The sequence below is a fragment of the Alligator sinensis genome, unplaced genomic scaffold (genome assembly GCF_000455745.1).
Source record: "Alligator sinensis unplaced genomic scaffold, ASM45574v1 scaffold81_3, whole genome shotgun sequence".
Taxonomy (NCBI): domain Eukaryota; kingdom Metazoa; phylum Chordata; order Crocodylia; family Alligatoridae; genus Alligator; species Alligator sinensis.
In genome coordinates this window covers 1623066-1647538 of record NW_005842088.1, presented here as the reverse complement: position 1 = coordinate 1647538, position 24473 = coordinate 1623066, and the positions used below count along the sequence as shown (strand labels likewise).

The window sequence follows — 24473 nt, the reverse complement described above, 5'->3', positions numbered from 1 at the left end:
GGCTTGGTCTGTAGGCCCTTAACCATATGAGTGGCCCTTCTCTGGACCCTCTCCAGGTTATCCGCATCGCTCTTGAATTGCGGCGCCCAGAATTGCACGCAGTACTCCAACTGCGGTCTGACCAGCGCCCGATAGAGGGGAAGTATCGCCTCCTTGGACCTATTCGTCATGCATCTGCTGATGCACGATAAAGTGCCATTGGCTTTTCTGATGGCTTCGTCACACTGCCGACTCATGTTCATCTTGGAGTCCACTAGGACTCCAAGATCCCTTTCCACTTCCGTGCCACCCAGCAGGTCATTCCCTAGGCTGTAGGTGTGCTGGACATTTTTCCTCCCTAGGTGCAGCGCTTTGCATTTCTCCTTGTTGAATTGCATTCTGTTGTTTTCTGCCCACTTGTCCAACCTGTCCAGGTCTGCTTGCAGCTGTTCCCTGCCCTCCGGCGTGTCCACTTCTCCCCATAGCTTTGTGTCATCCGCAAACTTGGACAGAGTACATTTCACTCCCTCGTCCAAGTCGCTGATGAAGACATTAAAGAGTATCGGTCCAAGGACTGAGCCCTGCGGGACCCCACTGCCCACACTCTTCCAGGTCGATACCGACCCATCCACCACGACTCTCTGGGTGCGACCCTCCAGCCAATTCGCCACCCACCAGACTGTGTAGTCATCCAAGTTACAGCCTCTTAACTTGTTCACCAGTATGGGGTGGGATACCATATCGAAGGCCTTCCTGAAGTCTAAGTATACGACATCCACCCCTCCTCCTGTGTCCAGGCGTTTCATACCCTGGTCATAAAAGCACCTGGTGTATGCTTCCAACAAGTCTCCACTTTTAGCTTCTCATCCTAAACTGAGACTAGCAGTAGGGAGAATATGTGTAACTAGGATGGAGATAATTTTTTATCTCTAGCAAAGTGAACATCAATTATATTTGTGCAAGACAGTATTGAGGTTTCGACAAATGGGAGGAAATTAGATAATGACATCTAATGGCTTTAAACTTCTAACAACACAAACTCTTGGTGACATGTATTTATGTTAAATAATAATAAAGACCATGCAAATTGCCAAGTGCTTATTTTAATTAAATCTGTTTAATGATACATAGTACAATGTATCCACTATAGGCTTTGCTAAAATTTACAAAAAAGCAGGTTTCATATTTTAAAAAATAAACTTTTTTATAACAAATTCATAAATAGATGAAGGTAACATATAAAAATTACTTCAATATGCAAGTTTGTTCCCTTGTTGTCTTGCTTTCCAAAAGGTCTGATCAATATTGTGATAGGAAAGTTTCAAAGCAAAATGGTTAACTGTGATCAGAAACATGAGGTCTGCATTTCTTACAGAAACTTAAACAATTAGTAATAGATCAGTCTTAAAAAACGCAGAGGACTTTAACACTGGTATTTGCCAAACCTGGTAAGACATTTTTAAATACACTGAACAAATTCAATATGAATTAGAGCTCCCCCCCCCCCCCCAAGTGCATGAGCCAGACTTACCTGAATGATGTATAACTACTGAGGACTGTGCAGTTGGGGGACACTAGATTTTTCTAACTGTCAGACATCAACAAATGAGGCACTATTACAAAAGAAGCACTGTGCATTTTAGGGTATCAAAAGTCTCAGTACTTCTCAATGAAAATTTATAAAACAGAAAGCTTCCTTTCAAATATTACAAGCAACAGAACCATGTTTTCTTCTACATATGACTGAACCCACAAATTTGCCCCAACTCACTTCTGACAGAAAGGCTACAGTCAGATCTTATCCATTGGATTTAGATCAGTATAACTGAGAACCAGATCTGACTTTGAGCTGGTGTATTTATCACTTGACACTGGAATTGTCATACTGTTCTACATCCATGAGTTTTATTTATCACAGTTTCTTATAATATATAATTCTATTGTGGGGCATCTCTTAAACTAACCTGTCCAGAGATCCTGTTCTCATCACTGTATCCTTGCTGTTAAAACATATAAAATCTGTAATCACATAACAAATTTCTTCCCTTACTTAAACTATTTCTCCATTTAAAAATAAACTACACATTTACAATTTAAAATAGTTAATTTATTAATGAGAGGTTGAATTAAGAATGGGGTGGGAAACTAATAACGTGTGTTATTAGAACCATAAACCCTCTTCTTTTTAGCTCTGGCTTTCATAATAGGATCTGTTTTTTGACAGAGCATTTTTGGAAATGCAAAAGAAAAGCAGTTTACCTGAGGGGACAGGATGATTGAGGCAACAGCCCCACGTAGGAGGACACAAAAGCAATTGTTGCCACAGTAGCAGGGCTGCTGCAAATGTCATGGCAGGAGATAGTGCTGCCCCAAGTGCCATGCAGCCGCCCTGGGTATGGCACTGCACTGCTATGTCTCTACTGAAGTGACCAGTTGTTTGTTCCTGTACTACAGTGGGAGAGAACTACTTAGTGGCATTTCCAATGCAAAAACATTTGCATCTTTGGGTATCTAAATACCTTTAAAAAAAATTGTGTCACTTTTTTAAAGTGGCTTCAAAGGCAAGTACAAGTTTGCATACCCATACTTTACAATTTTCTATGCCTGTGCTTGTAAGCACAGTTTTGGATATGCCCAAGATCAGGGTTCAAATTATGCTCCAACTAGGGGAGGGGTGGTCCACCGCTGCTTGAGCTGCTTAGAAAGGGGCCAGGTAGGCCAGGGACTTTCATCTTTATTGGGGGGGCTCAACCCCCCAAACCCCTCCGTATTTTGAACCCTGCTCTGAAGATGGCACTCAGCATATCCTCAGACAAGTGTGTATTGCTCATCACATGTAATGACTTAGGACAGTTTACTATTTACAGAAAAGACCCTCTCCCCCCACCACTGCCCTCAAGAGCAGAAAAAATTATGTTTACCATCACCTACTCTACAGTAGATTCCATCTGCTGTTCTTATATCATTGTCTGTAAGGGAGTATCATTGGTTTAGAAGCCTGCTAAACCTAGGATAGAAGAATTAATCCAATGTGAAAGCAGCTCTGCTTAAAGCAAGGAGGGGCAATTATTTGGGCTCAAGTGCCACATGGGAAGTTCTGATGAGCTGTTGGGGGCCAGGTCAGTACCACCCACTTCACATCTCACTTGCCAAACCTTTGCTGCAGCAACTCACCAAACCTCCCTATGGAGCTGTAGGTAGGCACGGAGCAGGGTTCAGGAGTAAGAGGGGGTGGGCAAAGCTGGGATCATGGGGCAAGGTTGTGGGGCAGTGCCTGGAGCCAGGGCCTGCTCCTTATATGCCCCTGCCACTGGGGGGGTGGGGGAGAGGTACATGTGGGGAGGTGCTGCCTGAACACTAGGTCACAGGAGCCTGCCATTGGTGAGGGGGAACGGGGGTGTATGTAGCAGAGTTTGCCTGGGTGGTGCAGTCTGTGCTGCCCCCTGGCACTCCACCTGGGACTGAGCCACACTGGGGCAGCCTGTGCTATGCTTCCACTGGTGCCTGCAGCCCAGCTGGGTGCTGTTCTGCTCCCCCCACCTCCATGCTCCTGCCCCTGCCATGCTGCTCCCAGCAGGTGGACAGCTTCAGTCAGGTGGTTCCTGCCCCAGCTTTTGGGGATCCAGCTCCCAGCCACCCTCCACTGGAAGGCAGTTTAGAGCTGGAGCTGGAGCCCTGCACACTGGGGCTGGAGCTGCCTGGCTGAAGCTGCTTGCCCAGCATGGTGCAGTGTGGTGCAGCGCAGCAGGGGCAATAGCTGGAGCAGGAGCTATACCTGGAACAGGAGCCATCTCTGGAGGCAGGGACAGCTGCAACTGCCCGGGGAACAGGCCCACCAGAAGGTGTGTTTGCTAATTGGGTGTGGCTTGGTCCTATGCAGAGTGCTGAGGGAGCAGCTGCACCCGATCCAGTTACCTGGCAGGCCAGATCTGGTCCATGGCCTGTATTTTGCACACCCATGGCCTAAAGCCTGATCCCACTGTCTAGTTCTTACTTGAACTATCCCTCAAACATTAAAGGCAGTGGAGCTGGCTTTTATGGTTTAAACTAGGTCTCAGGTAACAGTTTCAAAAATATCTTAAAAGCCAGGGAAATGTCCTGACTACCTGCCCAAAGAAGTGTGGAAGTTAGTCTCTCAGCTCAGACTCTGGGCCTTCGCTAAAAGACAGATGCTACACTCCATGTTTTTCCTGACCATCACAGTCCAAAAAAGTGAGGTAAACACCAGGTCAGCAATCATCATGCTGGTATCATATGAACATGATTTTAAGTGTTGGGTGCTTAGGGATTTCCAGGGATCCTGGTCCCTAAAGCAAGAATAAGATCAGCTGTAAGACAGTGCTTCAGGGCATGGACAGATGCAACATTTACAGCACATTAAACAACTTTAAAGCACTATAAAAATTGAGCAGACAAATGATACACACTGTTACAGCACTACAAATCAGCCTGAACCATATAAAAAAAAGACTTCAGTGAAACAGGAATGAGTCTTCAGCACTTCAATGTAGTAGCAGTTACATGACTGCTCTAATGAAGTATTACAAATTGAAGTGGGATTTTAAGTGCTTTATCTATATATGTATCTGTCCATACCCTTAAATAGAGCTCTTGTGAACTTCCCCCTCACAGCAGCAGCTGGAGGCAGAGAGTCTATCTACAATATAAGGCCAATGTGGTGCCTATCTTCAAGAAAGGGAGGAAAGTGGATCCGGCAAACTATAGGCCCATCAGCCTGACGTTTATCCCGGGAAAGATCTTAGAAAAGTTGATTAAAGAGGCCAGCCTTAATGGACTGGCCGACGCCAACATCCTGAGGGATAGCCAGCATGGGTTTGTTGCGGGTAGGTCTTGCTTGACCAATCTCATTTCCTTTTATGACCAGGTGACCTATCACCTGGACAAGGGATAAGAGATCAATGTCATATATCTTGACTTCAAAAAAGCCTTTTATCTGGTATCCCATGATCATCTCTTGGCGAAACTGGCCAATTGTGGCGTTGGGTCCACCATGATCTGCTGGCTGGGGAACTGGCTCCATGGTTGGACCCAGAGGGTGGCAACTGATGGAAGTCAATTGTCATGGTGCGCTGTGACCAGTGGGGTCCCCCAAGGCTCTGAACAATATATGGGTATATTGTTCAACATCTTCATTAATGATGTGGAAATTGGAGTCAGAAGCGGACTGGCAAAGTTCACTGATGACACCAAACTTTGGGGCAAAGCAACCCCACCTGAAGACAGGAGGGCAATCCAGGCTGACCTGAACAGGCTCATGAAATGGGCGGACAAGAACCTGATGGTGTTTAACACTGAAAAATCCAAGGTTCTCCACCTTGGGAGGAAAAACCTGCAGTATCCTTATAGGCTTGGCTGCGCTACGCTGGCTAGTAGTACAGAAGAAAGATACTTGGGGGTCATCATTGACCACAAGATAAACATGAGCCTGCAATGCAATGCTGTGGCTAGTAAAGCGACCAACATGCTGGCTTGCATCCATAGATGCTTCTCAAGCAAATCCCAGGACGTCATTCTCCTGTTGTACTCAGACTTGGTGAGGCCGCAGCTGGAGTACTGCGTCCAGTTTTGGGCCCCACAATTCAAAAAGGGTGTAGAGAAGCTTGAGAGAGTCCAGAGAAGAGCCATGCGCATGATCAGAGGTCAGGAAAACAGACTTTACAACGACAGGCTGAGATCTATGAGGCTCTTTAGCCTAGAAAAGCGCAGGCTCAGGGATGATCTGATGGCCACCTATAAGTTGATCAGGGGTGACCACCAGTATCTGGGGGAACATTTGTTCACCAGAGTGCCCCAAGGGATGATGAGGTCGAACAGTTATAAACTCCTGCAAGACCGTTTCAGGCTGGACATAAGGAAGAATTTCTTTACTGTCTGAGCCCCCAAGGTCTGGAATAGCCTGCCATCAGAGGTGGTACAAGCACCTACATTGAACACCTTCAAGAGTAAATTGGATGCTTATCTTGCTGGAATCCTATGACCCCATCTGACTTCCTGCCCTTTGGGCGGGGGGCTGGTCTCAATGATCTTCCAAGGTCCCTTCCAGCCCTAATGTCTATGAAATCTAACTATGTCATGGCTCAAAGACCACTTTCTCCAACCTATCTGAGTAAGTGCTGAATGATTTACTCTTCACTAGCTGGGCAGCCCAATGTTAGAAAGAACTCCACTGACCTGTCTTAAAGGTGACTTGCAAAAGAAATGTTTAAACATGGTCCCTTTATTTAGTTTGTATTTACTTTGAAGAGCTGTTAGTTTTGATTTGAGATGTGGGTTTAGCTGCTCTTTGCTAATCAAAAATTTCCCTCAAGTGTTTCAAAACTGTCTCCAAAGTAACTGGTTAAATGCTGGTGACTGTTGGTGTGCTTAATGGGATACTTTACAATGGGAGAAAATGTTACTCAGGACATTGGTATGCCTCCCTCTGTGGGAAGTTATGTGGAATCGTTTGATCATTTGCAGGTAGACACCAGGATCAAACAAAGCAATCTTAGCATAGTTCTTCATTTAGAAGGGACATCAGAATATGCTGGGGGGAAACTTGTATTTTGTACACATGAGTGATCGAGGGCTAAGTATTGGACAACTTTGTAGCCAGATATGTCATATATATCTGGCTATTAGTTCAGCATGTACACCATATAATAGTTCTTCACAAGGTTTCTATACATGGGAAAAATGCTTTAACTTCATCCCCACTGGTTACAGGCAACTTCTAGTCACCCTCAATCTAATAGTAAAATAAAAGCCAAACACTTCTTGCCCTTTTGACCAAACACATAGTCATGGATCTTTTTTGTTACTTTTACTATGGCTGAGGAGCACTCTGATCAGCCCAGAAGACATCTACAGATCATCTCCTTGAACCTCAGTACTGATGTAGTTATGTACTGCTCAGTTCCCATGTCACTTGGTAGCCTACAAATTCAGCTTTAGGATTGGCCAGTTCTGGAATAATTTAGAGCCCTCAAGATCAAAGGACCATCATCTCCTGGTTCCCAGCCCTGACCTTTACATTGTATCTGTGAGGAGCAATTAGCATAGAAATTACATTGAATGATGGTCCTGGAAAGTCAGCCTTAAAGCCTTTTTTATGTTGTTGGAACGATACCCATAGATTGCATCTGAAATGAGGGTCTGGCTCTGAGTCAGTGTCTTGTCTACTATGGTGGGATATCAATTCTGCTTGGGAACTCTGGTATTACCATCCTATGAATATTAAAATAATCCATATGGGTAACTGAGGTGACTATCAAGCTAGCAAAAGCTAAGTGCTTCCATCCAGCTACTGTAGGATAGCTAGAAGACCAAGGCCAATTGTTAGGGTATTAGCCCAAGCCTTGGGACTGTCTCAGTCTTCCTGTGGGGCTATAGGTAGTCTCTCAGGGCCTTACATCTCCATTTGAAAAGATGAGAATAGCCTTTTTATACCCCAGAGGTGTACCATGAGGAGAAAAAGGCTATAGATTATGACATGCTCTGGTATTATGGCACTAGAGGGTAGAAGGCAGACTAATACGGCTAACTGCCTCTGTCTCCTCATGAGAATGGAGCTCATGGATCTGTGATTCTCATAGAGCTACCCCCTCCCCCCAAAATGATACCAACCCCTAATTTCAATCCTCTTTAGCTTCTCCTACAGCTGTGTGTTCTTCTCAGTCTGGAGCCTGGTTTACTTCCTGAATGTTCCTACATAGAACAGAACTGGCATGTGCTAAAACTACGTAGACTCCAAGCTTGGGAGATATCAAAGGACAGTCACCCTTCACCTTTCACAAAGAATGCATTGTTCTTGCAGTTTTCCTCCAGCACACTATTTAAACAAGGCAGCATGACATGATGCACTCAGTTAATAAATGCCTGAGCATGGTGCACCACACTGGCTGACAGGAAATAATTTTGACAGCTTTGGAACTTAACAGATGAAAAATGACTTTTACATTTGAAAAGATTCACATTTTAACAAATGTTCGTGCCTCAACTATATTGTAACAAGATAACTGTTTTCACAGAAAGCTATGGCAAGATGAGGATAATGCTGCAGACTGGGACTGATGTGAGATGACAACAGATAATCAAATGCCCATCTGGATATTATTCTGAACTATAAAATATTAAATACTGGAGGTGCAAATCTCAAAGACAAATTTGAAGAAAAGGCTTTAATATTTTTGGAAGATACTGCTGCTCTGAACACCTCCCATCAGACCCCATAACAATCAAACTTACTGTTCAAGTAAATCTGATCCTACAAGGTATTGTTGATATTGTACTAGGCATCCTAGAACTCCAGAGGCAAGGAAAAATTTTAAACCCCTGCTTAACGCTGTTTCGCTTAGTGCTATTTCACTATAACGCTCATTTTAAATTGATACCTTATTTCACTTAGCGCTCAGCAAGTTTCATTATAATGCTCACGGTCACAATCATGGGTCATTAAAAATAATTGTGGCCACCATCTTGGGTTGTCAAATACTTTTGTTTTCACTTCACACTCATTTAATTTAATACTTGTTTTTTCAGGAATCAATTAAGAGCATTAAGCGGGCTTGCCTGTAATGCTAAAGCTCCACTAAAGCTTGTGGAACTCCATGAAGTGGCAGCTGGGGCACATGCTATAAATAAGGTTACCACACACACCAAGGAACATGACCTGACCTTGAATGTAGTAAAACTGATTCTCTAGTTAGGAGATTCTTTCAGTCTTGGGTATTTAGTCTCTTAAAATTTGTTTTACAAAACAAATATTAGCAGGAGTCTGTGCTGACACACATTTATTTGAAAATGATACAATTATAATTTTTTGTACAAATTCTACCCATCATGATGGACTGTATAAGCAATAGAAGACAAACTTAAAAGTTATAGCAATACTGATACAGGGAAAATATTGTTCACACAAAAGGGAACAAAACTCTAAGTGCTCTTTATTTCAGTGTTTGCCACTGAAATTTGCTCTATAAGTGGTTCGGGGAAGGGACTAATGTCCCTTTTTGTGGTTTTACAGTGCTTAGCAACCTTTGCGCACTGCCAAAATCAATGATAAATACCAATATGAATAATGGTAGCCTAAGAAGATCTACCTAAAAGCAATTCCTGCATTACACAAAAGGCTGTATATAGTTTTGTTAATATTCAACTCCAGTAAACAGGGCTCTTAGCAAATATTTGTGACATGAGCTCTGATCATATGCTACTGAATCACTCATCCGATCTACATCATTGCACATTCCTAACCTGAGATTTCAAAACATGGTGTTGTGCCTGTAAAGCTAGGGCCAAATCCTGCTCAGCCTCCTCATTCCAATTACCTTTTGGTTTCAAAAGGATTAGCCCAAGAAAGTTGAGCTGGACTGCGCTCCTAATGCTTAAGTTGCATAGATGTGGATATGATTTATGCATCCAAGGTTAGTTAAACCATAAATCATCTTTAACAGAAATTCTTTTTTAAGATACAACTTAGGTTTTCAGTTAACTAAACTTCTCTTCAAGGAACCATGAACCTAGTGAGGACTATGCTATTATTAGGCCAATGGATTTGAATGGTGTGCTCCCTCTGCCCACCAGAGTAAATGAAACTGTCTATTGTGAATCTGAATGTTATGCCATTGATGAGTCAACCTGACTTGGATAAATCAAGTCTTCTGTTTGTTCCCTTATTCAGGTAGGTAGGCCATGCAAACATGTATAATGGTTGTCGGGTGTTTTTAAGTCAGAAGGCAGAGCTGACTGAACTGTAGCTATGGCATGTTACAGCAAAATGAAAGAAGCTAAACTGTATCCTTCCTCTGAAGGCACCGGGAACAAACCCACACTGCACTGCATTTTATACTTTCTAACTGAAGCAGGCTAACTTCTGCAGGCAGGTTCTCATACTTCAGTGATGGTGCTGAAATATCAGATGAACAAAGGCAAGGACTTGAAAATTAAAGTGCTAGATTTCTGCTCGCTTACTGACCACTGTTGAATATCTGAGAGCATGTCATGTTTTTTAGTCTTCTGGCACATCTCAGGTTCAATTCTGCCTCCACTGACAATACAGGGCCAAACTTTCACCGACTGCAATGGCAGCGCAATCCAGTCTTTTAAAGCTCTTGATCCAGTCTGGGTTGCATCACGATCTAAGCTCTCAGGTGTGATTTAAGAATTTTCAGCACTGCTGTTCTTAAACACAGACAGGAGTTCTTACCAGCAGGGTTTGAAATATGGACTTTGGCACTAATCCTGCCCATGATGCGACTCCTGACTGATGTGAGATCATGTACGAGCACAGAAATTTGCCAGAGTGGGCCCATAGCTGCAAACTAAAGGAGAAGGTGACAAATGATGCTTATACCTGCTAATATTCTGCAACTTAAGGGTTTGTCCTTTTTTGTATTATAAACTCACATTTATAAGGAGGAAATAAAAATACCCATGTTACAGAAACTAAACATCAAACAGGAGGACAGCATCTGAAATGCTACTTTTAATGTGGTAGCTAAATGGGCAGGGAAGGAAGGGGGTGGAGAGGGGTTGGTTTAAGGATTTTGGGATTAAATTTTAGTTTAGTTTTAGTTTTAAATTGGATTACCTTCCTTTTTCTAAGATTGCAGACTTTTAAGATGTCTTAGAAGTTGGGTATTAGGTTTGCTGTGTAGCAACAGATAAGTTAGTCACCTGGAGTTCTGGAAAACTCCATCTCCAGTGTTTAGCTACTGTGGGGCACTCGGTGTCTCTTCTCTTTGGAAGTAGGAGTCCAGGGGCTATCCTGGAAAAATGTCCTATGTAAAACAAAAATCCCTACTTGTACCTCACCCTGCATTTCCGTATAAAACATTAGAAATGTAAAAACTAAACTAGCTGAAAATTTTAAGGCCTCTTTACTCTTACAATTATAAAACTTGAAGTGAAAACTATCTTCTTCAATCACAAGCAAAGCCTACAAAGCATTCACAGATCTTTTTAGTTATCTACTTCATAGTTAAAAATCAAGACAAAGTACACAGAACAGTTTAGTATGTTCCACAAGAATATTTTTGATGCATTTTTGATGCATTTAAAACAGGGGCCACTAGCCCTTTTCTGCTCTTCCTGACTTTCATGCTTTGTATGGAATGGCTATAAATTAGTGTACTTCAAATAATAATAACCCACACTATGCTTTGGGGTCAAGATTCCGAACTAGTGATTTTGGGTGCTTCAGTTATATAGCTGCCCAAATTCTAAAGAGTGGATGCTCAGCATTTCTAAAAATCAGACCCCTCAGAAGTGTTTGGAGTTGCAAAGATCACTTGTTACTTCTGCAAACCTTGGTTTAAAACTATAAACTTAAAAAAATCCTGCTTTCATTCCCTTTGTAAATCCAAGCTTGTAAGGTGCTTGAAAGGGTAAATCCAGAGTGAGCTGCTGGCATCAGCACTTTCTAACTGCACATACAATATAAGCTTTAAACCGACAGCTACATCTTCAGGTCACTTCTATTTAACAGGATTATTAAATCAAATCTAGTTCCTATTGCAGACTTTTGAGAAATAGTTAAAGATTTTTCTTGCCGCAAGAAATGAAAAGCAATTGGCAAATTGTGATTGTGGAAGAGGGAACCAGATGAGTACATGAGAACATGTGCTTGTCAAGAAAAGGCTCTGTATTCTCCTACAGTCAAGAGCCATGTTTCACGCAGTTCTCAGCTGGGCTGAAATACCATTTCCCATAAAATGCCCAGACTGTAGTTAAGGAATGGGAGAAAGTTCTAGTTCTGGCATTTGTGCAGTAACCCCCCTCACAACACAACTATTGCTAAATATGCATGACCAGAGATACTTTGTATGTGACAGTTAGGCACATTAAAAGAGCTCATGGCTAGCAAAGTCTGTTCAAGGTTTTTCCAGTTTGTATTATTTCCAGTGGTGCTGACACTGAGTTTATGGAATGAAATGAATAAAGCTGAAGGTAAAAACTCAATGACACCGACTTGGAAGAGGAGCTATTTGCTGTGCAAAAAAAGGAATGAAATAAATCAAACCCCTCTTCCTTCAAGGTTGAATTTAAAGGAATTAAATGTCTGCCCCATACTGTTACGCAATCAGGCATCCAGTATTGCTCAGGCTGATTTCACTATTTGTAATAAAGGTAGTTTAAAAAAAGTATCTGAGAGAAGGGCTGTCTCTTTGGCTTTTACCAGCATTAGCTAGCAATCTGCATGCCACATTTCACTTGCAAGGAGAGAGCTTGCACTGCAGTCCAGTGCCTAAGTCAGATGAATGCTGTTTGGTCCCACGTTCAAAATAATCAAACATTTTGATACTTCAGACACTTTTGCCACAGATTCTCTCCATTCCTGCTAGGATCTGACTCTGGTCACAGGTGGAATGTTAAGAATAAAGAGACACCATCAAGGTTGAATAACCTAAAATATAAATAGTGACCATCTTTGCCAGGTATCATGTACCAAAGGGCTTAGGACTGCAGTTGTGTGGCAAGTTCTTGTTCAGCTGCTATCAGCCCCCAAGCCCCCAACAATCAATTTCAAGCTGCTTTCCTCAGATTCACAATTCGCTGTGAAGGTTACAGCAAAGAAAATGATGGAAACAAAGAAAAAGTAAATGTCAAGGTTGACTTTTAGAGCTAAACCTTAACAGAGTCCCTTTTTAAAAATCAGAGACATAATCCTCATTGCACTGGTGTCTAATTTCTACAAAAATGCTGCTTTCACAGGAGGAGAATACAGCTACTGGGCTACTCAGCATTAGGTTGAAGCACCATCTAAATTCCAGTTAAGTTGGGAATATCAGCTAGTTCATATCAGCAGCCACACCCCCAGCCCTCTACCACATCTTTACTATCAAGCTTGATGCTGTCTGTGTTTTTCTCACTGAACATTGGGCCTCCATGCCTCATCATGAGCTCTGTGGCCATCTTCACAAAAGCCTCCTCCACATTGCTGGAGTCTTTCGCAGAAGTCTCTATGGCACAGATGATATCATAGTGTTCAGCCAGACTCTGGGCTTCCTCCAGCTGAACCTCTCGAAGGTCACTTAGGTCAGACTTGTTTCCTGGCAAAAAAAGTGAAATTATTTACAGACTGACTTCTCATGATTACTGATATCAGGGCAAATGTTAAGCAAAGAGATGTGATGTGCAGAAGAGAACAGACAGTAGCAGGACCCATGGAAGTGAGACTGGAGTGCAACAGCTGGAGACCGGTAAGGCAGAGAAAATAAGCTGGAAATCAAAAGCCACAGCCATTTTTGGGGAAAGGAATGGAAACTCAAAGTGAGACCAAGTAAGAGTTGTTCTTCTGCAGAAACTGAATGATTCAAAATATTATATAAAATTAAAATACTAGTCCCTCTTTGGACTCAGGAAACACAATTCACACTTCTGTGCTTACAGAGCACAGAGAACAGTTATTTCTCATAAGAAACAAAATTATACACAAGGCCTACTTTTCAGACATTCAGAAATATGACTGCACATCTAACACTCATGCTGAACATGCAGCTATCTTACCTGTATCTGCACATTCAATGCACTACAGTCTGTGCATTTTTTACATGTGAAATTCAGGCTTACTGTAACATCATTACACAATGAGCAAAATCAGAGATGGCTGAGTTAACGAAAGATGAATAGCAAAGGAAACCACTATTTAGCATGAAATGAGTTCAGGAAATCTTAAGGTTTATAATGTGGTAAAATGGTACATGCCAGACTAAGCCATGACATAAGACACTGAACATTACTGTTTAAAGTAAGTAATGTACTCACCAGCCAATAAGCTATTTACAAGTTAGGACTAGAGGCTGAGGATGTCAGACCCTCTTCTCATTAAGAATGAACATATGTGCTGTGGTAGCGTGATTGAAATAGGAAAACAGAAGTAGAAATTCTTGGGGTCAACCCTTACCTCTGACAGTGACTGCCCCTAGAGCTGATCAGAAGTTTGGGCTATGACTGCCATTTTCCTCTGGAGTGAAAAGGGTACCTAGACGTCTTACTTAGGAAACTATTTACAGCAAACATGTTCACACTGAGCCCCCCCAAAGTGTTTCCACAGAACTGCAGGATAGATCTCAGGCCATTTAGCCTTCTTTAGCATAACTGTCCCTTTGAGGGACATTCTGAAGTAACTTTTGGTTTGGAAAGGAGTCATCATTCTTCATGGAAGGTAAAATAATTATTTCTTAACTGTTGGGAAAAATATTTTATTTAAAATATTCATAATTAAATAAAATTTTAGCTCTAAGGCCCCTGGCTCAGCTGTGGCTTCCAGTGCTTCTGAGCTCCATGTCAGCCTTAATGTACTGCAGGGAAGCAAAAGACTTAAAGCCCTGAGAGATGTGGCTGAGAAGGTTTATAGCTGAAACTCCTGGTTCTGCAGCAGGGAGCCCATTACCTCTGAGAGCCCTAAAGTTCTCCCAACTCCCAGACTCCCTCTTGGGGAACCCTGGCTATACTATCCTTTTCCTCAATCAAAGGGCAGACCACATAATAGGACAGCCCTAGACCAAGGAAGCCCCGGGATCCTTGGCCCCAGGGCAGTTACACAGTAAAAATAAGATACAGAAGCCTGGGGTCCCTAATGCTGTGCCAAAACAGCTGGTAGCAGCTCAGGCAGGTTTTGGACACAAACCTACCTTCATTTGGTCAGGCATTCATCAAAACAGATACATTTCCAAAAAAATGTTTCAGTTGAAATGAACTGGCAGTTTCTGACAAAAGAATGTTTCCTCAGAACATTCACAACTATGTCTACTCTTTTGACTTCTGTAAGAGAGAGATAAAACTGTTGTTTTTCTAGTGCAACTACCTGTGCATTGCTTTGTAGTGCTAAGCATTTCATTCATGTTCCAAACTCACCAATCAGCAACTGTACAATGTTGGAGCCAGCATACTTCCTCACGTCCTCGATCCAGCGAGGAATGGACTGGAAAGAGCCCTTCTTGCTGATGTCATAGGCCAGGATTGCTCCGTTGGCGCTCCGGTAGTAGCTCTGGGTGATGGTTCGGAATCTCTCCTGGCCTGCTGTGTCCCAGATCTGCAACTAAACATAACAAGCATGTGGTGAGATGCTGGCTAGTTTACAGAGGGGGTGCTGACTTTTTTCAACTTAAGTCGTTTTACTTCTTAATGAAGATGGCCGAGTTGAGACTGAAAAAAACATGCATTGAGTTCTTCTGGTTAACAGGACAGGAGTTCTGTTTCTTTACAGAAAATCTATATACAATGTAATTCACTTTTTATATAAAAACCCTACAGCCCTGATTTGTGATGAGAATGATGTACTCAGGGCAACATTTTCACACTTGACTGAGTAAAGCTAGCACCTAAATCTATATTTAGACACTAATGTAAAAGATGTACTACCAGTTCCACCTTTCACTGAAGGCAACAGCCGCTTAGAATACTCAACAACTCAGAAAGCCAAGTCTTTTTTGCTTGGGTATCTGAAGTTTTGACCTAAAAAAAATCTTTAGGTATTAGGAAGATGTGTTTCAGGACTGAATGTCTCTCGGTCATCCTATTTAGGTGGTTAAACAAACATTTTAAGTTGGTAGTAACATGGCTGTCTAAACTGCTATGCTCTCATTTAAATCCAATGACACAGGATCATAGAAAAGCAGGCCTAGAAGAGACCTCAAAGTCATTTCTAATCCAGGCCCCTACTCAATTCAGCATCATCCCCAACTGACTGTCTAACCTGCTTCTGAAAGTTTCCAAGGATGGAGATTCCACTGCTTCTCTGGGTGGCCTGTGCTGATGCCTGACCCACTCTCATAGTTGGAAAGTTCCTCCTAATCTCCAGCCTAAATGTCCTGTGCTGCAGTTTGAGGCAGTTGCTTCTAGTCCTGACCCTTACAGCCACAGAGAAAAGCCCATCTCCATTCTCTCTATAATCGTTCTTCATTAAATCCCTCCCATCTTCTCTTCTCCAAGCTACACAACCCTAGTTCTTTCGGTCTTTCTTCATAAGTCTTGCCTTCCCGGCCCCTGACCATTTTTGTTGCCCTGTACTAGACTCCTTCCAAACTGTCCACATCCTTCTTGATGTGTGGGGTCCAAAACTAGACACAGTACTCCATGTGAGGCCTCACCAGAATGGCCAGTTTTATATCCTGTGTTGGAGTGGATACTTCAGAAGAAAGTATTCTAAGACTCATAGCAAACAACATAAAATATTCTTTTTTGTCCTTCTGCAGTCTTATAGAGGGTTTCAGAGGCTGCCAGCTCATTACAAGACTCTTAAATTGCTGAGGTTTATCGTGATATAGTGACTGTGGGCTGAGCTTCCCGTACATATATAATTATCTTGAGAGCCTGTATCTTGTCAGCAGTATACTAAATGAGGAAAATTGGAGCCATTATCATTTTGGCTCAGACAGCTCAGTTTGATTGCTAACCTGTCCTCTCCCATTCAGAGTTTATAAAGATGTCTTCTTTTACTTAAAAAAAAAGAAAGAAATGAAGTAACATCCCACTACCAATGCCCTACTGTAACAGAGGGCTTCTAGTCCCTGTTATTTTAAAGGAAAGGGCAGCTCAGTAGGGTTGCAATCAGGCTAGGGACAGACATTACACATAGACCGGTTTAAGTGATCAGAAACTGGTTTAAACCTGTAATAGAGCAGATGCTCAGTGCACATAAACCAGCTGAAACTGGTTTGAGATAAACCTGGTTGAATCAGACTTAATTGATTTGGCTCAAACCAGTTTATACAATGTCTGTCCCAGACCCCTAGCTGGTTTAAGATAAACCAGACACCCCCAGCATCCTGGCACATTCTCTGGGATGGGCGGGGCTCTCTGCTCCACAGCAGGGCTGACCTCTCCCCTCTGCTCCCTGGCTGGAGCTCCAGAGACTGCAGGCTGCTTCCCTGCTCCCCTCACCGGTCCCTGCTAAGCAGGAATTCCCCTCTTCCCTCCTGAGGAGGTGTCTGTGTATTAGCTAGCACACCACATGCTGGCTATGGTCTGTGCGGAATCAACAGGCAGAATCAACAAGTAGCTGGTAATACCCCTCTGTTGTTCTCTTAATTGGGAGATAAACACTGTTATCAATTCCGTGCTGGGCTAATCAGAGCTCCTGCCATGCCCCCCTCAACTCAGCACTAGAAGGGAAGGAAGGGCTGCTCTAGTGCCCACTGGCTTCTAGCCTGAGCCACTGCAGGCATGTGCCTGCATGTCTGTGCAGTTACAAAGTGATTCAGCCTAGGCAGGTTAGACTAACCTGTAAAGATTGATTCAGTTCAGGCTCAGGCTTTTTGAATGTCTGTCCCTAGCCTCAGTGAGCATCTGGAACAGGGCTAGCTGCCAGAAAGTAAGTGGTTGAAGCAGCAGAAAGACAGGAGCCTACAGATGACTACTTGAGAGCAAGTTGCACTGCAACAGGACAGAGTGCTGGATAGGTAGTTGAGTGGGGACTGCAATGCAGGTTGATTAAGGCTAAGAAGAAACCCTTGCGCAGGGTTGGGAAATATGTGACTGGAAGGGGTGGTGGTCCTGGGGAATATAAGCCCAGACCCAGGCTGGACCTGATCTCTGTAGGCAGAGGAGGTCCTGACAGTATAGCTGCTAGAATGAAAGCTGCAGACCCAAGATGGTACCCTGGAGGCTGGGGGAAAGCAAGAAGACAGGGGAAGGTGTCTGCACAAATGAAGAGACAAAAGGTGAGGTTTACACTTTAAGTTAAAGACCGGTAGGTTTGTTTAACTGGAGGCTTGATTTGTGGCTACTGGGACTGTGGAGGCCAAGATAGGGTGCCTGAGAGGCATTCCATTCTATAAGGGTAGACACCACAATAGAGCCCTGTTGGGGCCAGAGGCCCTGTAGGCTGAGTGGGCAGAATCACAGTAGGCTGAGATAGAGGCAGGAGTTCTGCCAAGATCTGGGACCTGGTGAGCTGGAATAGCCCTGCCAGGGCCAGGGGCCTGGAGGACTGGGTGAGTGGAGTGAAGGTAGGGCCAGAGGGCCTGATGCATGAAACAGAGTAATAAGACCTGTGGGGCATGGGTGTGGCTGTGGGGGCAGCCGGAAGCCATGATTCATGCCCTTAAGGCATGATTGGGGCAGAAGGCTGTGATTAGTGTCCTTGTGACACAGATGCCAGCAAGGCACAGTGTGTTGGTCAGCAAGTCTCTTGGCATGACCAAGACTGGTGTGTCTGGTTAAACAGATGGAACTAGACTAGAATGAGTATCGATCCAGCAGGCCCACTCAGGGACTCTAGCCTCCCAAAGCAACCTACCAATTACATCCAGGTGAGGCAGACAAGTCAGGGAGGAGCACATCCTGAGGAGCCAGAGTGAGGCAGCTTTGGATGCCCACAAGGGGGTGTCATGGCTGCTCTCAGAGTCCTACTGCACCTAGGCATATACAGTCTGCAAATACTAAAAAAAAGAATAATTAAAAAAAAAGATTGTTGCTAAAGGGTAATACGGTTATTATATTTACACAGCCTAATTGGAAAATCTGAACTCTTAATCAGGGAAATCATTCAAAAACATCATAAAACATACCATGGCATACCATATGTCTATGCCATAAAAATGCACTTGTCACTACAGAAACCTTAATTCTCATCCAAAATATTTTTCCAGTAGTTTCAAATGGTGGAGTCACAAAATTCTGCTAAAAAAAACCCATGAAAGATCTATAGGAATATACTGACTTCAAAAGCAAGTCACATACTTAATTCTACACATTTTCCACTTTTAAATCACATACACATCACTGGCAGCAAGAAACAACAATACTAAAGAGTAGACTTTTCAGTAAATTTTCTACTGCTTCTCATTTAAAATATCCTGGAGGGCAGGGGGAGAAAAGGGGTAATAGATACTGAAATTAAAAAGAAAACCAAATACATAAAAGACTAACTGTAAAACCCCTAGGTTGGAATTAAGGTGGTGATTAAATATTCTTTTGTATTTCATAACAATATGTTTATATATACAATGTAAGATATGAAGTTCTTATTTATTCATTTCCCTGCCTTAAGTGCTTGGGCTTTATAACTGATATGATAAGAAGCTACATTTGTCACTTAGCAACCTTAACTGTTTTTAAACATTTTTTGTTTTTGTAATTACCTTGGCAACAACACTCAAAAACAGAGAGAGAGAGAGAGAGAAGTTAGGATTGTTGGGGAATATGGATTTGGGTCAAACAAATCCATTAAGGAGCCCAAAATAGCTAGATAGTGGGTGCCTCTACATGAGACACTAAAAGCATCATAGACTAATTCTACTGCACATTAGCGCGTCACAGAGAAAGCCATGCTAATGTGCAGCAGAATTAATCTACTGTGCATTAGCATCACTTAAAAGATGTGCGTCAATTACTGAACATTAAATTAGTACCTGTTATTACACGCACTAAACTTATTACACGCACTAAACTTATTAGCGAGTTCTCAGGGGATTATCACCAGGAACAAATGAGCATAGAGTAAAGGAGAGATGATAAATATTTACTGTTCTAAGGGAGTGTGAGAGAATACTTGGACTGGAAAAAGAGAACCACCTGGCTTCATCATGGTTTCACTACTGAGTATCTTTACAGCAGGTGTTGGCTATTTTACTTTACTTTTTTTCTTTGAATTTTTTAGATTGTGCAGGCTTTAGCACTGTCTCGTGCTGGGAGACAACACACTAAACAGAGCATACTACTTTGCTACTTATTTTTGTAGTAGGAGTAGATACTGTACAATAAGTATATTGTACGTAACACTTAGAATTGCAGACATTATAGCATTCTGTTCTTGTTTTTGCAGTGTGATGGCTTGAATGCTGAATAACACACCTGATAAAGGGTAAAATGTACATTTTGGGCTGTGCTACTTTGAGTTATGCCACAGTGAGGCTAAAATAACAGCTGAAAGGGGTTTTTACAAATTGGTGGTGGCCAGAGGAAGGGGACAGAATGGGACAAAACAAAACCATTCTTTTCTTTAATATTTTCAGCACTGATATATCAAAATGGTATGATACATCTTGACAGGTGCAACTGCAAGGACCACCCTACCTAGTACAAAAGAACATGGTGAATCAACTCTTCCTCAGGTATGATGTATTATCATAATTTGCATTTCCAAGAATGAAGCCTGAATAAGGAAAAATACGGACAATCCTTGAAGTGACCAAATCTGGCCAAGTGCTGCCATTTCATAGAGTGCTGTCAGAGGATCTAGTCATCGTATCCCCAGGTATTCTAAGCTTCTGGGGTCTGAGTGGAGCACAGGCATTCCCCTAGTCTGAAGGTGAAGACACTCTGCCTAGGAGCCTTCCTGAGACCTAAAACCCACAGTCCAACTGCTTTAGTGTTCACCCTTCAGACTCCCACCATAACCTAGATCACCTTTGGCCAAATTCCAGGAAAAGGGTAAACAGGTTTGTTCCATTTCTAAATAGACTACAAATTGTCTAATAGACAAAGTACCCAAGACTACAGACTATCAGAACACACTTCCCAAGTCCTAGTTCTGCTTTTCCTTGGAAGTCCCTTTGTGGTCAGGTAGGCTGAGTTTTGCCCTATGTTATCAGGCTCCTGGGACAGGCAGCTTCCACTGAGACACTGCTTCAAATGGCTGGGTCTCTGCTGCCCCATATCCTGTCTCTTAATAGCTTCTGTCCTTTGGCCAGGTAACATCCTGATCAGCCTCATCAAGTGATCACAGACCCCTGGCAACTGATTTTTTTTTGGTGGCTAAGGTAACTTCTCTCATGCCAATTCTGTTGGTCTTAGTGGCACTTGGGATGTTTGAACAGAGAACCCATCTTTGATGCCTCTCTATTGCTAGATCTGTTTAACACATTTTGGAGTTTCAGGCCAACAGATCTGAAGGACAAAAGAAAATAAAGAACACATTCAAAACAGTTGGAAATTTGGTACAGAATTCATAAGCTGCACAAAAAGATTCTCCAAATCATCACAAATATACCCTGTACTTCCATCTAGTCAGCATAGATTTAGCAATTCCATATACTTCAAGAAAAAGGCTATAGAATCCCTAAGTACTTTCTTAGGCTCTAAAGCTAACTTTCCTGTAAAACAGTGGTATTAGAAAATGCAGGCATGTATTCTCCTAGCATAAATACTTAGTCTTTCCAATACCCCTGTGTTCATAAAGTCTTGTCACCACCCTTCCTATCTGGCAGCAATTCTGCTGTTTGTATCCCAATGGAGTTTCCATCCCAGTATGAAGAACTCTCTCTTCTTATAATGTAAAAGCCATTTAGAAATGCTTTATTTTGCTATTATAGGCTAGCAAAACGGCACTTTACTCATCCCAGGGGAGCTAGCAAGTAAAAATGCAGCAGGGTTTCAAATACTGAATATGATGCGCAGAAACACTGTAATACAGCACCATACAAACGTCTTGTTATAACAGCTATAAGCTGTGCAGTGACTTTTTGCCACAAGTAGAAAGAATGCGATTCTATATAGGTTTAATATTGCAGTTATCACTAGTAATATTGGGTGCCTCAATACAAGTATAGTGCATCAAGCAATATGGCTTACATGTTTCACCTATTTGTTCTCTCTTGTAATCTCTCTAGGACAGATATGTACGCAAGGAGCACACTAGGATGTTTTTGAACATGCACATTTGTGTATACATAGACATATAGGCAGAGTTCGAATTATACTTTGAGTCTTGGGGGATCTGCAAAAAAAAATTGGCTGCCCATCACAATGCCTTAAAATCAGAGCCCCCCCCGGTTATGATTTTCAAATCTTATTGGGGGGCTCTCATCTCTTTTGGGGGGGGGGGCTCAGCCCCCCTGAGATCATAATTCAAACTCTGAATATAGGGTAAGTTCCCACAAGCATGCACTTGTGGTTTGTTGCACATCAAAGCCATATGAAGTGCCACAATCCACATGTGGTGCATATGTACCCATATGCCGTGCTAATTTGCAGCATGCCAGGTTGTTGTTTTTTTTGACACCAGGAGATCCCAGGAAATTCTGGTGTCAACCCCCCCCCACCCGTGACTAAAAAAAAGTGGCGTGGTGTACATGGCAGCAATGTATGCCGCTAGAAACCAGAGCCTAGCCGGCCTTGGCTCTGGTTGCTGGCCAGGCTCTAAGAGGTAGGCTGAGCACCACTGCTGGCTTGGGCGGCCCCCAGGACCTAGGTAAAGCTGCTGGGGCCAGTACTGATGTTGACCCGACTGCCCTACTCCACCCGGGTCCCTTTGCCACACGCTGGAGCACACATACAGGGGCATGCCCGGGGCACAAATATGTGTCCCACTGGAAATGCATACCCCCGCATGTGAGCGCTTGTGGGGATGCATCCATAGGTATTATGTTAGGGAAGACAAGTTCCAAGAAATGTGCCTTGCGCTTAAAGCAGAACAGAATAAGGTCTGTGGTGGTCCTTCATTTCCATGGAAGTGTAATTCCATAATCTTGGACTGGCCCTGAAGAAACTTTGATCCAAAGTTATCATTTGCTACAAGACAGGATTGATCAATGTAAATCCTGCAGGAAATGTCCAAAGGAAGTTTTACTTGAGAAGGGAATTTTACTCTGGAATAGAAAAAACAAGTATTTCCAGGGGTTCCAAACAGCTCTTTCTTGCTACAGAGATTCACTTGAAGAAAGACCTCAAGGAACTTGGAAAAAATGTGCAAGACTATCACTTCTAGAAAGTATTTAGTTGTTGACTTCTATTATAAAGGTGACAGGGGAAAGTGTAGCAGTTTCAAGAGACTGTGTAAAGTGCAAAGTGTAGCAGCTTCAAAAAATTTAAGTAGTGAAACGCTTCTTTGTAAGTGATGCTAAATCAACTCACTGTTAAGCCTTTTCATATTAAATGGCAAACTACAACATTTATGGATGCCAACAAATTTCTAAATGTATTTTTAAAAAAGTTTTACTGTGTCACTTCATTTATACAATTGATGCCAACAAGAACAAAACCAAAGTTTGATCAGTTGATGCCTCCTTGGCCACATCAACACATGTGTATTAATGGGCAGCAAAAAACTCTGGTACATATTGTGCCTAAATTTATTGCTCCTGGGCTCTGCATTTACACATGTACCTGGGACTGCAGCACCTTGAGCCATGTTGGAGCAGCCCTACCTGGCAGAGGCTTGGGGGAGGGGGGCAGCCTACCTGCCTGGGGATGCTCTGACTCAGCTCAACATGCTGCAGAGGAGCTGGCTGGGGCAATGCTGCAGTATGGAGCTAGCTGGCAGGTAGCCCCCACGCTGAAGCAGCCTTGTGTCTCAGCCAGCTGGGTCACCATCTACACGTGCATTGCTGCACATTAAAAAACTTTGAAGCAGGAAAGTACTTGATTTTGCAAGTACTAACCTGCTGTGGGGTTTATTGGTTTCCTGAAACCTAAAAGGGCCACACATGTAGACACTGAAACATTTACCGCAGAACTAATTAGGCAACTCTGCAGTAAACATCTTGTGTAGACATGCCCCTTATCACCTAATTCAGGGCTGTCCAACTGGTGGTCTGACTACATGTGGCCCATGAAGGATAAACATGCAGTCCCCAGGCTCCTACAAGGCTGCTGCTGCTACTGCTCCAGCAGCAGGTGGGGTGTTGGAGCTCCCCCTTCCCTCCCCTGGCTTCTGCTGTTTGCCTCCCGCAGGTGAGGCAGCACACCATGGGTGGCACAGCCCACAGAGCTAGGAGAGATGTCAGACTGGAGAGCCCATGTGGCACAGTGCCACAGGGGAGCCTGAGGTGAGGCAGAGTGCCATGCCAGATGGGGAAGAGCCTGCCTGCATGTGCAGTGCAGTGGAGAAGGGGGCAGTGCTTACCTGCATGCACACGTAGGGATGTGCAGCCTGCAGGCCCTGTGGCCCCCAGTCACTTTGAAGTTGGATAGACCTGTTTAGATGTGTAACTGTATTATTGTATAGAACCTGAAAGGAAATAATGTTTCAGACTATCATGACATTTAAAAAAAAATTGAGTTTGCAGAGAGTGTTGCTTTGGTTTGTTTGGTCCAACACTGCGATGTCAAATTCACTTAGAAGCTGCCTGAAATTCTACCTTAGTTCACAATGTCCAGGCCAGGGTATCAAAGAGAGGACATGGCCTTCATATCATAAATGTTTTAGTTTAATTTATTTTTCAGGACAACATCATTTCTGCCCTGCCTCCCCACCCCAATCTGTCTTCTCTTTTTTCCTGACCTTGTGTCTTACCTGGTTTGTTTGGCTTTCTTTCCCCTTCTTTATCTTTTCCTGCTGCCCTCCTTCATTCATTTAAAACAGGGGTGTTAAAGATACAGCCTGTGAGCCAGGTCTGGCCAGCAGTCCCATCATCTGGTCCCCGATGCTACTCTTGGGTCTGGAGTTGACCTACATGCTGCATATTGCACATGCCAGACTGGCCCTACATGCAGGGTCTGGGACCTGCAGTGCATGCAAGACCCACTCTTGGGTAGGCACCACATGCAGCATGGGTCCTGGACAGGCTGGATAAGGTCCTGCATGTGGTGCAGTCTCAGCCAGAGCA

The 24473-nt window shown here is 43.1% G+C and overlaps 1 protein-coding gene across 1 annotated transcript in view; it reads right to left on the bottom strand.

Moving 5' to 3' along the window:
* Positions 1 to 5943: 5943 nt before the first annotated feature.
* RAB43 (RAB43, member RAS oncogene family) overlaps positions 5944 to 24473 on the bottom strand; it is a 27162-nt gene continuing 8632 nt past the window's right edge. The window contains exons 3-4 of the mRNA XM_006023905.3: positions 14839 to 15022; positions 5944 to 13031 (exon numbers count right to left, since the gene is read on the bottom strand). Coding sequence (XP_006023967.1) covers positions 12781 to 13031; positions 14839 to 15022 — 435 coding nt within the window. The 3' untranslated portion in view covers positions 5944 to 12780. The remainder of the gene's footprint in view (positions 13032 to 14838; positions 15023 to 24473) is intronic.